This window comes from Microchirus variegatus, assembly GCF_963457635.1.
Source record: "Microchirus variegatus genome assembly, chromosome: 5".
In the NCBI taxonomy this organism is placed as follows: domain Eukaryota; kingdom Metazoa; phylum Chordata; class Actinopteri; order Pleuronectiformes; family Soleidae; genus Microchirus; species Microchirus variegatus.
Genome location: NC_139806.1, coordinates 27,911,292 through 27,924,320, shown reverse-complemented (window position 1 = coordinate 27,924,320; position 13,029 = coordinate 27,911,292). Strand labels below are relative to the sequence as shown.

At 37.2% G+C, this 13,029-nt stretch overlaps 1 protein-coding gene across 1 annotated transcript in view; it reads right to left on the bottom strand.

Moving 5' to 3' along the window:
* Positions 1–10,448, bottom strand: part of LOC310927716 (F-BAR and double SH3 domains protein 2-like) — a 40,710-nt gene extending 30,262 nt beyond the window's left edge. The window contains exons 1-3 of the mRNA XM_083890092.1: positions 10,290–10,448; positions 7,373–7,470; positions 3,802–3,847 (exon numbers count right to left, since the gene is read on the bottom strand). Coding sequence (XP_083746218.1) covers positions 3,802–3,847; positions 7,373–7,470; positions 10,290–10,310 — 165 coding nt within the window. The 5' untranslated portion in view covers positions 10,311–10,448. The remainder of the gene's footprint in view (positions 1–3,801; positions 3,848–7,372; positions 7,471–10,289) is intronic.
* Positions 10,449–13,029: the final 2,581 nt, after the last annotated feature.

Here is a 13,029-nt window from a genome sequence, read left to right as displayed (position 1 = left end):
TTTTATAAAGCTCTGTATTTGGGACAAGAGGTCAATGCCCAAAATGATTTTTTTTTAAATGAGGGCGACAAATGGCCGATCATATATTTAGCAAACGTTCTTTTTTTCCTCCTTAACTTCGATAACCAGTTCTTGAACCTACTGAAACTACACTTTGTGTCTGGACTGTACATGAATACATAAAACAGGTCAAGAAAATTATTTACTTAAGTATGAAAGTAATTAGCAACATTTATCAAGTTACTGAGAAGAAAAAATGTGCAATTTATAACAAATAAATAATAATTGGCCAATGCAAAATGTAAGGAAATGGCAAAAATATCACCCTGATTAATAAAATTTCAATCAAAATGTGAGAAAATGCTTGGACTATTGTCATGTCAGATAAGAAGGACCGTAACTTTTATTAAATTAATCGTCAATTATTTTGATCATATATTCGTCGGTTGGAATGTTGAATGTGGAATTGGTTTTTTCAATAATTAAAACAAGTTTTGGCCTTTTTAACCTTCTTGTATGTATGTAATGTTAATATTTCATGGGTTCTTTGCTTCAAATAACAAAAAAACGATTAAATATGAATAAAAAGACGTTTGGGCACATCATTATTTCAAGGTTTGGTAAACAGCAATCAACATTTTTTGACATTTTTTGACATTTTACGATTATGAAAATAATTGTTAGTTGCAACCCTGTGTATGAAAGAAATGACTTCTCAGCTCATTCTTCCATTTTTATCTTAAAAATAAACACTAAATAATTAATAAAATGTTGTGTTTCTCACAAGACCCCAACGAGCACCCGCCAACAAAATGAGTCCATCTATCTGTCCTCTGTCCGAGCGTGAAAAGACAACACTGTTATGCTGGACTCATTGGTCGCGGCGATCTCGGTGCCAGAGTTTCAAAGGCGCGACAAACACGACCATTGACTGAGGTAGCCCAGTGGACCGGTCTGAATGGTGTGACGGAGAGGAGGAGGAGGGATGGCAGGGACGGCAGAGGAAGAGGACGCACAGAGGAGGACATTTTACCGCTCCGTGTGATTTGAATAGCAATCGGCGAATGGCTAAAGCAGCTTGCAGGTGTAAGGGACTCGAAATAAGGCGCGTAAAGAGAAGGGATTTCACAAAGGGGAAAAAGAACGGCTTGTGAACGAAGTGGAACGGAGTGTTCCAGAGACGCTCTGACCCACTTTGATTCAAGCTTTGGCAGCGGGCGTCGGACTGTTCATGTAACCACGGGCACCAAACACATACAGAGTGAATAATTGGCATTTTAAGCCAAAAAATTGATGAATATTTGACAGGATTATTCATCCTTAACTCAACAAGATGCATTCAAAGTTCCTGTTCAATTCCATCACTTCTGCAGGATCTAGAGCTCATTGAGCTTCGAGGAGGAGATTCAAGATGCATTCAAGAAACAGTGTAAATTTCATCAAATCCACCAATGCATGTGCAATTAAGTAGTTAAGTAATTAAGTAGTTATTGGAGTTATTTAGGGCTGAACGATTGTGGATTAACATCCAATTGCGATTCTTTTGGCATTTTCATATAATTATTCTCATGTTCATTTGACACACATAATTGCATAAGTACTGTTAACAGTGTAATAACCCAGTATAGTCCGTGACAAGTGACATTAAACATGGAAAAGAAGGAAAATATGCATATTTACGAAGAAAATGTTTTGGCATTTTCACCTTATAAGTTAAAATATCTTACATTTCTTTGTCAATCAGGTAAAAATCATATTTACATTCATATATCTACTATGTCTGGTCAACCATTCAAAAGAAAACATGGAAGCTGGCTATGTTTTTTTTTTTTTATCATTTTAAATAAAAAAATCATCAATATGTTTGTAATAGATCAACTGATCTTTAAATGGCTATGGGAACTTACATCTAAACAAAATGAATCATCCTGATGAGGTTATATCTGTGATCATTGTTCTCCTCTAAATAAATGAGATTTCGGTGTCGAGTTGATAAAATAATCAATTATCACCATGCAGGAAGTCTCTCTTCGGTCTTGCATACACTTGTATATTTTTCAAAAAAGCCCTTTTCCATTGTTGATTCTCATCCTCCTCTGCCTACGGAACCAGCTGATAACCACAGAGATGACACAGCTGCCAGACACATGTGCAGCATTTTAAAATGGACTCTGCAGCCAATCAGGAATTAGTGCAAGAGGGAGTGAACCACACAAAAAAGAGGGGGAAATCAAACCATTTTAAACTGATGTTCATAACATTAACACAAATGCATTAATCCATAGGATGAATGAGGACTTTGTGTGTCATGTGAAATATGACAACTCTTTACTTGATTGAAGACGATGTGAATCTTTAATGGAAGGCGAGAGATCGCATGGACTAGGCCAAGCACTATAAATAATGTACAAATAGCGATCAGAGATTTTTAACCGCAGGAGTCACAGTGTCTCCTCGAGGATTCTTTGCACAAGACAATTATTTTTTCACATGATCAGGTCATCAAAAAAGCTAAAAAGACAAATGCTTTCATGACTTAGGACTGAGTTATTTGTCGATAATTGGGTAATGAATTAATAAGAATTAGCCAGTGCTGAAAGCCAAGTAGCCCAATTAATTGGCCCTACAAATTAATCAGCCTACAACTATAAGTAAAGACTTAATTTAAACCGAGCATTAAAATGTCAGTGTGCACTTTCATGGTTATTTTCATTCACGTTTGAACTGCTGATTATTTTCTCAATTGATAAATTAGTAGTTTGATCCATCAAATGAATGCAATTACATACATAAGAACGATGTATAAACTAAATATAAACGGATCATTAAAAAAAAAAAACGAAATAAAAGTGAAAGTGACGTCAACATTTATCAAGTTTATGGGAGCAAAAAATGCAATAAATGATAATTGGCCAATGCCGACTGTTTAAAAAATAGCCGATGAAAATGCAGCGTTTTGCATTTTTTCAATTCAATTAAAATGAAACAAAATGCCAATATGTGGAATGTGGCTTTGACGACTCTTACGTGAATATTCGCCGCACACATTAACACAACGTCTCATTGGTTGTAGGTTAATTCAATGACTTGGTCACGCCTCTTAGAAATCCTACAGTGTAACTCGGATTGTTTTATGACGAACTTTCCCAGTCAATGAGTCCAAATCTTCTAAAATTCCATAATTGAACTGTCAAAATCCACTCATTTAGAGGTCAAACGTTTGATTCAGAACTAAACCAAAACCAACCTCAAAAATCACAATCATATTTCATTTTATCAGCAAGATTCCGAGCCATAAAACAAAGCTGTGAATGTTCAACCCTTGTTTTTCTTTTTACATATGAACGTTTGCTCGTTCAATAGCTACAGACACGCCCCCCTCTCCTCACGCCGGAGCTGGACATTCCTCACATGACTGCAAAACCTGAACAGACTCGAGCAGAGGAGGATTTTCAGGACAACGATTGACGTCTTCAGGAAGCTGTGGGTTAAAAAAAACAACACGGCGAGGAGGAAACGAGCCAGAGGATCCGTCTCGCTCTCTCTGTTGTGGTGTCTTTTTCAGTGGTCGGTTACTATTCATGAGTTGGTTATATGGCCGCATGGGGAAATACGAGCTTTCTTTGGCACACATCCTCAAAAACCCCAGGTTTAAAATGGTGTCTTTAAGACAATATCGTTTTTTTTTAAAAACCTAAGCGTAATTTTAGAAACAGAAAATGACAAAGCTCGGCAGCGATGTGTTAACAAGGCTCACTTCACCGTGTGAGAAAGGACCACAAAGAGTTCAGAATCACTTACCTGGGCGTAGTCTCTCTCGACAGCTGCCCTCTTTTGGCTAAAACTCCTGGGGAGAAGAAGAAGGGAATGTGAGCAAAATGAGTTATAGTGCAGACGACAATCAAGACATCTAATTTTTGTCCGTAAAACATGGCATTGTCTCAATAAAACGTCTTCATCTGCACATGAAACACCCCCAAAAACGACTCTAACGCTGTAGTATATATGCCAGGCCTGTATGTGGTGCTGGAACGCCACCATTGATATATTCCACAATACAAACTCCAAACACATGAAGAAGAAGGAGCAGCAACTCATTACAATCATTGACGTGGTGGTTGCATACACGAAAACGCACACCGAGATCCGTTCTCCAAAGGTAAAAGAGCTCTGGACGTAACGTGACTCGGTTTCTATGATCCGCCACGTCAAAATGAAAGGCGCCGGTGCTCGGGTGAACCTTTAAATCCACAGAGATGGACCGATATACTGCGAAATTTGACAGTAAACAGGTGGAGAGGCCACAATTCCAGACCTGACATCTTCAACTTCCTGATCAGCTTCTCCCTTCGTCTGACTCCAGAGAGTCACTGGAAGTTTACAAGAGCCTGGAGCTGAACAAATGGACGCAATCTGGCCATTTCTGGCTGAAGATAAAGATAACGGCGCTGTTGTGATTTAAATCTGTTGCTTGTTTGTTCCCATCCCTTTGCCTTCTTCTTCCAGGTTCCATAGCAGTGATTCACCTCCACCATGTGTCTGGGTCTGTGGTGATCCGGTACAGTGTTTTTCCCAGACCTTTTTTGGCACGACATCTATCCACCATCTTCACTTTTATGATGAAAACACAGGGGGTTGTCTGACATATCGCCCTGATTTATGCGTCGTCTATAGAGGTGAACGGCACCAGAGGGCACCGCCTTGGTTGTGTGATGTCAGCTTCAAAAGCTCTATATGAAACAAAACTTTTGTAGATTCTCCTGGGTACGTGGCCCTAAAACGTTAATAAATACAGTACAGCAATTATTGCGTCAATACCAATTAATCATTAAAGTATAGGGTAGTAGGATAGTTTTTGATCATGAGTGTAATCATTTGTAAACAAAACATGAAGAAATTGTGTTATTTTTAAGGTTTTTCCAGAATTATACAATTTTTCTGGGGCAAATAACTAATAAATGAATCATATAAATACATATTTGGCGATTTTCTGAGGCATGAAAGAGAGTAGGGGAGGAGAGGCCCAGATTAGAACCAAATATTTTCAATTTCATCACTTAGTTCATTCCATAGTTTCACTCCCAGAACTGAAACAGATCCATATTTTTCATTAAAACTCACTTTAAATTATTCAAATATTTCAAACAACCCTCTTGAAAAACCCCAGAATATTCATTATCGTAACTCTTTGTTCTTTATTCTATGAGTTATTTCCTGAGGTTTGAGTGTTTGGTCTATTACGGAGTTCATGGAGTTCTTTTGTCTTTGTGTAAAAACAATGGCCATTACCCAGAGTATTTACAGTTTGCTCACCAGTGCTTAAAAGTAATCCTCCTCATTTTCTCCCGTGAGTCATCAGGGGAAAGTCCAGCTCTCTGTATTTCTCCCTCTTTTTTTAACTTATTTCATTCTCCATGTGATTTTAAATGCAGGATATTTCAAATGATTTAATTTTTTTAAAAAATGTCCTCACTGAGAAAACTAACTATTTACTGTCATTGAGGCTGCAATAGCTGCGGCGTCTGTTTTTACTGACGGATTTCCCTCGCAAACAATGAGTGTGTCCTTACACAATTCTGACAAACTGGCACTGTAAATGTTTTTTTAAAAATAGCTGAAAACATCTTGCTGCTTTCACGAAAATGTGCCGAGATGAGAAATGTGAGGTATGGCCGAGAATATTACCATTTAAGGGTTGATTAACGATAATAGGTTTGCATTTCGAGTTAAATTTACACAAAATCTGAAGAAAAGAAAAGAGGTCAGTGCCCTGGGAAGAAATGTAAGTGCAGCCAAATCCTCATTAAACATGTCCAGACTTGACTGCCATACTCCACCCTGACTTGAAAAACAATCTGGCGTACTTCCTGGGAGCTTCCTTCTCTTCCTTTTCTCCACATTTCCAAAGCTCCAAAGCTTCCCCTCCTCCTCCTCCTCTCACTTCCTGCCATTTTCCCCAAACAGAGCTTTTGCTGACAACCAGATAGATGCAATTTCCAGTTTGCTGAATCACTCCGCGATCGGGAAGTGAGCCTCGGGCTGGAGTTTTGCATTGTTTCTGGCCGAGTGTAATGTTACAGAGCCTCCCACGACGAGCCATTCGGGGCCGTCAGAACATCTGGCAGCTCTCTGTGACCTTAACTTCCAGCTGTTTGGAGGTTCAGAGCTCCGCCACCAACCACAGACAGGAAGTGGGGAGCCAGAAGGCTGTCAGCTCAACCCAACACCGAGGATGAAAACACAACCGCAACCTTTAGCTTTTCAATGTTTTAAAAAATACCAACACAATCTGCGTCATACTCGCATTTAAGTTGGTGATTGTCGTTATCCAATAAAGCCTTATCAAAAAAAAAAAACACCAAGAGTTGATATTTACTGAGAGATAGCACAGAATGAATCCATTCAAGTATGTGGGAAAACAAACTTCCTCCTATCGTAGGCGGACAAGGCGAAACTGTCTGGCTTCTAATTGAATGGAAGCCTAAACAAGTCTAACCTTTTAATTAAGTGGCCCTGAGATGTTTTAAGAAAGAAAGGCATCCAAATGTAGTTGGCGTACAAAGAATGGGGCTGAATGACGGGGCGGAGTCAAACCTGAGACCACTCAACCAAAGATGGACAAACGTTAAAACCAGACCTTGAATATCCAATGTTTTTTTCAACCATATTGTCTTTAACACTGCACCAGCTCATTCCTGGTCTCTGATTGGTTGGAGTTTAAATTTCCAGCATGTTGGGGAATAAGATCCGGGCCTGTGAACTAGGTCCAAGAGAGAGAAAAATATGAGCCACAAGCACTCTGATTTTGTATTTGTGCCCAATGCATCTTTCAGACATTAGACTGCATTTTTTTTGTTGCATTTTTGCAACTAATATAGTTAAGTAACTCAAAAAGGTACCATTGGGAACCAGTTTAATCAATTCAAATGTGAACTGTACCAAACCCTGACACCCAATACCCACCAAAAGTCAAAACTAAAACTTAATGTAAGCTGTAACCAGAGCCGCACTCCAACCCAATCAAGTTGACAGACTTGTGTTTCTGGCAAATAACACTTCAGTTGGACTGTTTGCTTTGACTCAACATAGAACCAATGTCACTTAATTAAATTTGAGCTGTTTGAGCTTTTGGAAAATGTGACAGCCCTACAACAGCGTAAGACTTCAGTGGTAAGACATTTTATTTCCAAAATCCTGGCGAGCTGACTGGAGGAGGAAGATAATGCTGATCCGAGACTGATATTGTTTTAGATAAATGAACACGTTTGACTACAAAATGTCAAATATTATTTCCAAAACTCAGGCGTTAGAAATGGGTGTTCATCCTCGACTGTACGCTGTGATTGACTCTTCTTGATCTCAGAGTGCTCACCTCAAGTCTTCCAGGAGGTCACATTCTGTCTGGTGTTTGATGTTTAATCTGCTCAGCTGCTCTGCGTGAATGTGCTTCAGCTCCTGGGTGACCCGGACCTGGAGGAGAAGACGACAACAACAACAAAAACAACAAGGGTTATATTAGAGCAGATTTGGAGAGTCTATTTTTCAGCTGATAACCCGAGGACACATTTTCAGTGGTTTTGATGAGAATATTCCCCTACGGGCTCACCAGAGACTCTTGAGGCCTGTGTTGATTCAGCTGAGTTCATAACTGGTGCTGGTGAAAACAAGCTGCACTCATTATCAGGCAAGAGCTCTGACCAGGTGACAATCAGCCTCTGTGGGGTTTTAATTGGACTTTACATTAATTATGAAGTGCAGAGCAGTGTTTTCACTCTGCCTTATTTCCACCATGCTAAATATTCACATCTAATATTGAAATCCTAGGCCTGCAACTAATATAGACGTATAATCAATTAATCTGTCGAGTTGTTTGGTCCATAAAATGTTGAAATGTGTTTCTCAGACCTCAAAGTGGTGATTTCTTTGTTATATGGAGTGAAGAAATCAGAAAATATTACATTAGACAGGTAAAAAACAATCAGAAAACGAAATTAATAATTTAAAAAACACTCAAATCGATTGATCATTGCAGCCCTACATAATTCCAAACTACTATTTTCCCAGCAAAAGCCTCAGATTTGAGAATTTGATGCTTTAGTTGCTCATACAAGATAAATACATGTAATCAGGTCTGCAACTAATTTATTTTCATGACTGATTAAGATATCACCTGCTTACCTGACTGATACATTAATACATTTGTAAAAGAGGAAGGAGGTGCTGATCTGAGGCAGACAAATGAACATTTTAGACTATATAATGTCACAAAAATTATAAAATTACCCATGCAACAATCCAAAAAACAAGTCACAAAGTGTAATAACAGAATGAAATGAACATGCTTTTTAGATTCTATGGTAATTATATGTAATTCTCGTGAGATTAATATGTAATGATAATAATATGTAATAACTTATATTTTTTACTGTGTTCTGACCATTTATAAACATAACAATAAATCAATGCATTAATGACCAAGTGAACACATCTTGCGGTTAAAGATTTTATGCACCACTGGATCTTAAATGTATTTCTAACTATGGGGGTGATTTTTACATTTACATAATTTCAATTAAACAAAACTGTATTAATAGGATGTTGATCGTACCTGATGTGTTTTAAACAGTTATTAGGCAAAAACCGAGCTCTACGGCAGAGGGGACTTAAATATATCAGGTTTTGGCTGCACAGGTTACACTTATTTGTTGTGGTCTTTCATTGGATTTAGCTAACAATAAGAAAAATATACATTTGACATTAAAAATAACGAATTAAACAGTATTTTATCATCATTATCATCGTTCTATGACTTTTGAACCAGCCTCGACTCCTCCTCACGTGTGGAGCCACTTGTTGATGTGAGTGAGTCTCTCTGGGTTTATAATTGGCAGTTACATGAATCATGAAGTGCAAAGAGCAGCCGTCATTATCACTGATAACACACTGTACTGTCAACAAGGAGGGGAGAAAAAAAACACATTTGCTCCTCATTCGATTGCTGATTCATATTTAATAACTGCAACCGAAAACTGATATGTGGATAAAAAAGTGTGAGTGCCATTTCCATTACTGTAGATAGAGTTTACATCAAGTCAAGAGTCATGATATTCAAAAGGAAGTACAATTAAATGTGCATACAATTCCCTGACTGCTGGAAGAGCATACATTGCCTCAGGCCTTGTTGAGGACAATTAAAAATATCCCCAAAAACACAAAATTATCAATGAACCAATAAAGTTTTTAATGTCCCAAAAAAAACTTTCCCAGTTTAAGTTAACATTCATCATTTGATCATAACAGCAGCATCTTTTTCCACAACGTTTTGGGAAAGAAATGGTCACTTTTCTGTGTTGTACAGCCATGTTGTTGAAATATGATCCCACACCAAGTTTTTTTTTCTCACATCAGAATGAGCCTTTGCTGAGATTTGTGTTTTTATGTTTATTTCTTCCAAACTAAACCGCTTAAAAACAGTTTTAACAGTACTCCATGTTTGCTCTCGTTTTAAGTTATTAATACTTTATGACGACAAGTATTGTTCTTTTTCTTTTCTTACATACTTCCCATTTGGGGGGATGCACCAAACTCCACTCAAAAAATCTGTCATTTTACTGTTCCCGCACGTCTAACATACTTTAATGGCCGGGAATAGTTTCATTTAATGTCTACTTTAAAAAACAATGTTGGTCTCTAAAAATCGGCATTACCCTAAAAGCTAAACTACCTTTTTATTTGTCTTAAATCATAACTTTAGAGTACTGTTGCCACACTCTCGCTGCACTCAGGACTGTATACGGACCAGTGTGAACTCAAGTGATATTTATTTTAACTTAAAGAGTTGCTTGGCGAATCATTTGGGTGCCGATGTAACACAACACCCCTGTAACGTTATTTCTTATATTAAATGCGTGATTTTCCTAAGCGGTTGGCGCTCAAACGCTAACGGAACTGTTAAAATGTGCAGAATTTGACTGTGTTTTGGCTGGACGCTCGGGAAGGAGCGGGGCGCATTAACGGGGCTATTCTCCCTAAAAAAATTGCGGCACATGGGACTTTTTAAAAACAACTTTTCTTCCTTTACTGCTCGGTAAAGTAGCCGCAAAGCCAAGTTAAACTCATGAGACAACACGTAAGTGCACAAGAGGTGAATGCAAAGCGCAAGTTTGGCGTTAAAAGCAACCGAGCAGCAACAAAGCATACACTTTCAACCATTAAATATGCACCAGTTCGTCGAGAGCGTTTCCAGACGAAGTAACGTTAGCTTGCGAGGCTACAACGGGAAAACTCACCTTTCTCGGTGGGGGTTGCATCCTCGTTCCTTGACATAAAAACTAACACAAAAGCCGAGAGTTTATCTGGAAAAAGTTTGTGTAAATGTCTCGGAGAACGGGGGAATATTTCAGGCCGAATTAAGCGGCCATGGAGAGTCCAGTAAAGTGGTAAGTCGAGTCCCGTTGAAAACACTGTGGCCCCAGGGAACAGAAAACATGAACGTCAAGCGGGCCACGATAGAAGTGAATACACATCCTGTGTATCAAAATAAAGGCCCCCGGGAGATGTACTACTTCCGTTCAAAATAAAAGCATGTGTAAATGCATTTCGAAAATAACAAACCTTCCATACCAGATCAAGACGTATACTTTTGTCCATAAAATGTGGATATGTGTTTATCAAACCTCAAAATGATGATGATGTATAACATTTAAAAAGCTGGAAAAACAAATCAGAAATGTATTTAACTATATTTAAAAAAAAAAAAAAAACACTCAAACTGGTTGATTAAATAATAATTGCAGCCCTACAAAATTCCAAACTACTATTCTCCAAGCAAAAATGTGATGCTTTAGTTGCCCATACAATATATAAAATTGAATCAGGGCTGCACCCAAACCATTATTTTTCATTAATTCTGATCCAAAACAAGATATATTTTTATAGATAAATTAACAGTTTTGACTATAAAATACCACAAAATGATAAAAGATCTGCCCAGAAACAATCCAAAACCCAAGTTACACTGCGTAATAATGGAATAAAATGAACACGCTTTTTAGATGATGATAAATATAGGTCATTTTTGCTAAATGAATATGTTGCCTCTGGCCCAAAAACCTTTTTTGTGCCGTTTTCTGACAATGTATAAACTAAAAATTACTAAAAGACCGTTCAAAATAAGATGTGATTATACAACCAGCAGACAAACTAAAATACATTTTTAAAAGAACAAACCTTCGGGTTACATATACATAGACATATACTATCTTAACTAGCCTACGCTGTCGGGGGGGCCGACAGCAAGGGGTATATCCGCAAACTTGTCCAATCCTCAACTTTCCAACATACCCAAAGTATACGCACTTGCACCTGCCACTAACTGTTTTAATTAATTATTAATAAATTCAACAAAATAACTGTTAAATATTATGATATAATGCTCACTACACTTTATACATGTTCAAAGTATCCATATAAACTCGATATTGAACACAGAATACCTGAACTCGTACATTTCTCTCTAGTTTTTAATAAAACTAGTTAACCTATTATACCTTGATAAATATTAAAATGCTAACCACACCTGCCATATCTTCAAAGTGTCCAAATTTCATGAAAAAGCATACACTATGTTTATTAAATTTCATGAAAAAGCATACAATATGTTCAAACTTTCCATTCAATGCATTAATAAAGAAATGGAGGCTTAACTATTTTTTATATGATAATTAATAAATTTATATTATAATGTAATAAATATTATGAATAAGTGCTAAATAAACCCATGATATCCTCAATGTGTCCAAATGAGCTCAATAATAAATAAAAAATGCCTCAACTATTTTTTCTGTGTTCACTAATAAGTTAACCAGTTAACTTATTATGTAACTATTACCAATCATAGCCAAAGTAATAATGATTGTACTTGTAGATAGTTGTTACATGAATCATTGTACAACATTTGAAGGCAATATCTCCATCAGTCTGGAATATAAAGCCGAAAATGTGTTTTTAGCATAATAAATTAATTAATTTGCTAATTAATAATAAAGCTACAAAGATAGGGATCATCTACAGGGGGTATGTGATGCCCATGCAAAATTTGAAGCCAATACCTGCAATACTTTGGAAAATACAGGCGAAAATATGGTTTTTATATCATTCATTAATTAATTAACTGATTAATAATAATGGTAGACAGCTCAAAATCAATAGGGATCATCTACAGGGGGTATGTGACCCATAAAAAAAATAAGAAAATTTTATCTCAAACGCCTTTCCAGTTATCGCGGTAACGGCTAAAATCTGCAGACGCGGACGACGACACGGGCCCGTGCGACCGATTCCATAATATCCGCGCGCTTTCCTCGCGGATATAATTAATTTATCCACTATATTAATGACAACAATTGATTATGATTAACAGTAATATAACAGTAATAACAACTTAAAAGTAAAATTGCTGTGAAAATCACCAAAAAAATACCCAATGTACAGCAGATATCAAAGGCAGGAGACATTCTGCTGCCATGACAACCTGTGTCTATCATTTTGATGACATCACAAAGGAGGTCGTCACATAAAAGGACCAGTCTGGGCGTTACGGGTCTAGTTAACCTACGTTTAAAAGGACAGAGTTGTTAGAACTTACTATTAGAAGAAATCCTAGTTACTATTTTACATATAGTTTATGGATGACAAATGGAACTCTGGCTGCTAAGAGTCTGAAATCTCATTAACAACAATTCCATTTTTTACCCTCAAGTGTCAGACTATGATTCAAAGGAGTAAAAATTCTTTAATGTCATCCTATAGCACACTGACACACCAAAGAAAGAAGAAACAAAAACACACTCACACAAACTAGACAGAAAGAAATACAGCAGTCATTATATTTTGTGTTCAGTATGACTTCATCACCAGCGTAGCAGAAGCTGCAGACGGAGGAAACAGAACCAACATGGCAGGTAATGTAATGTTTTATGACTAAAACAATGACACTTTATTCATGTGTTTTTATGGTGGAGAGAAAAA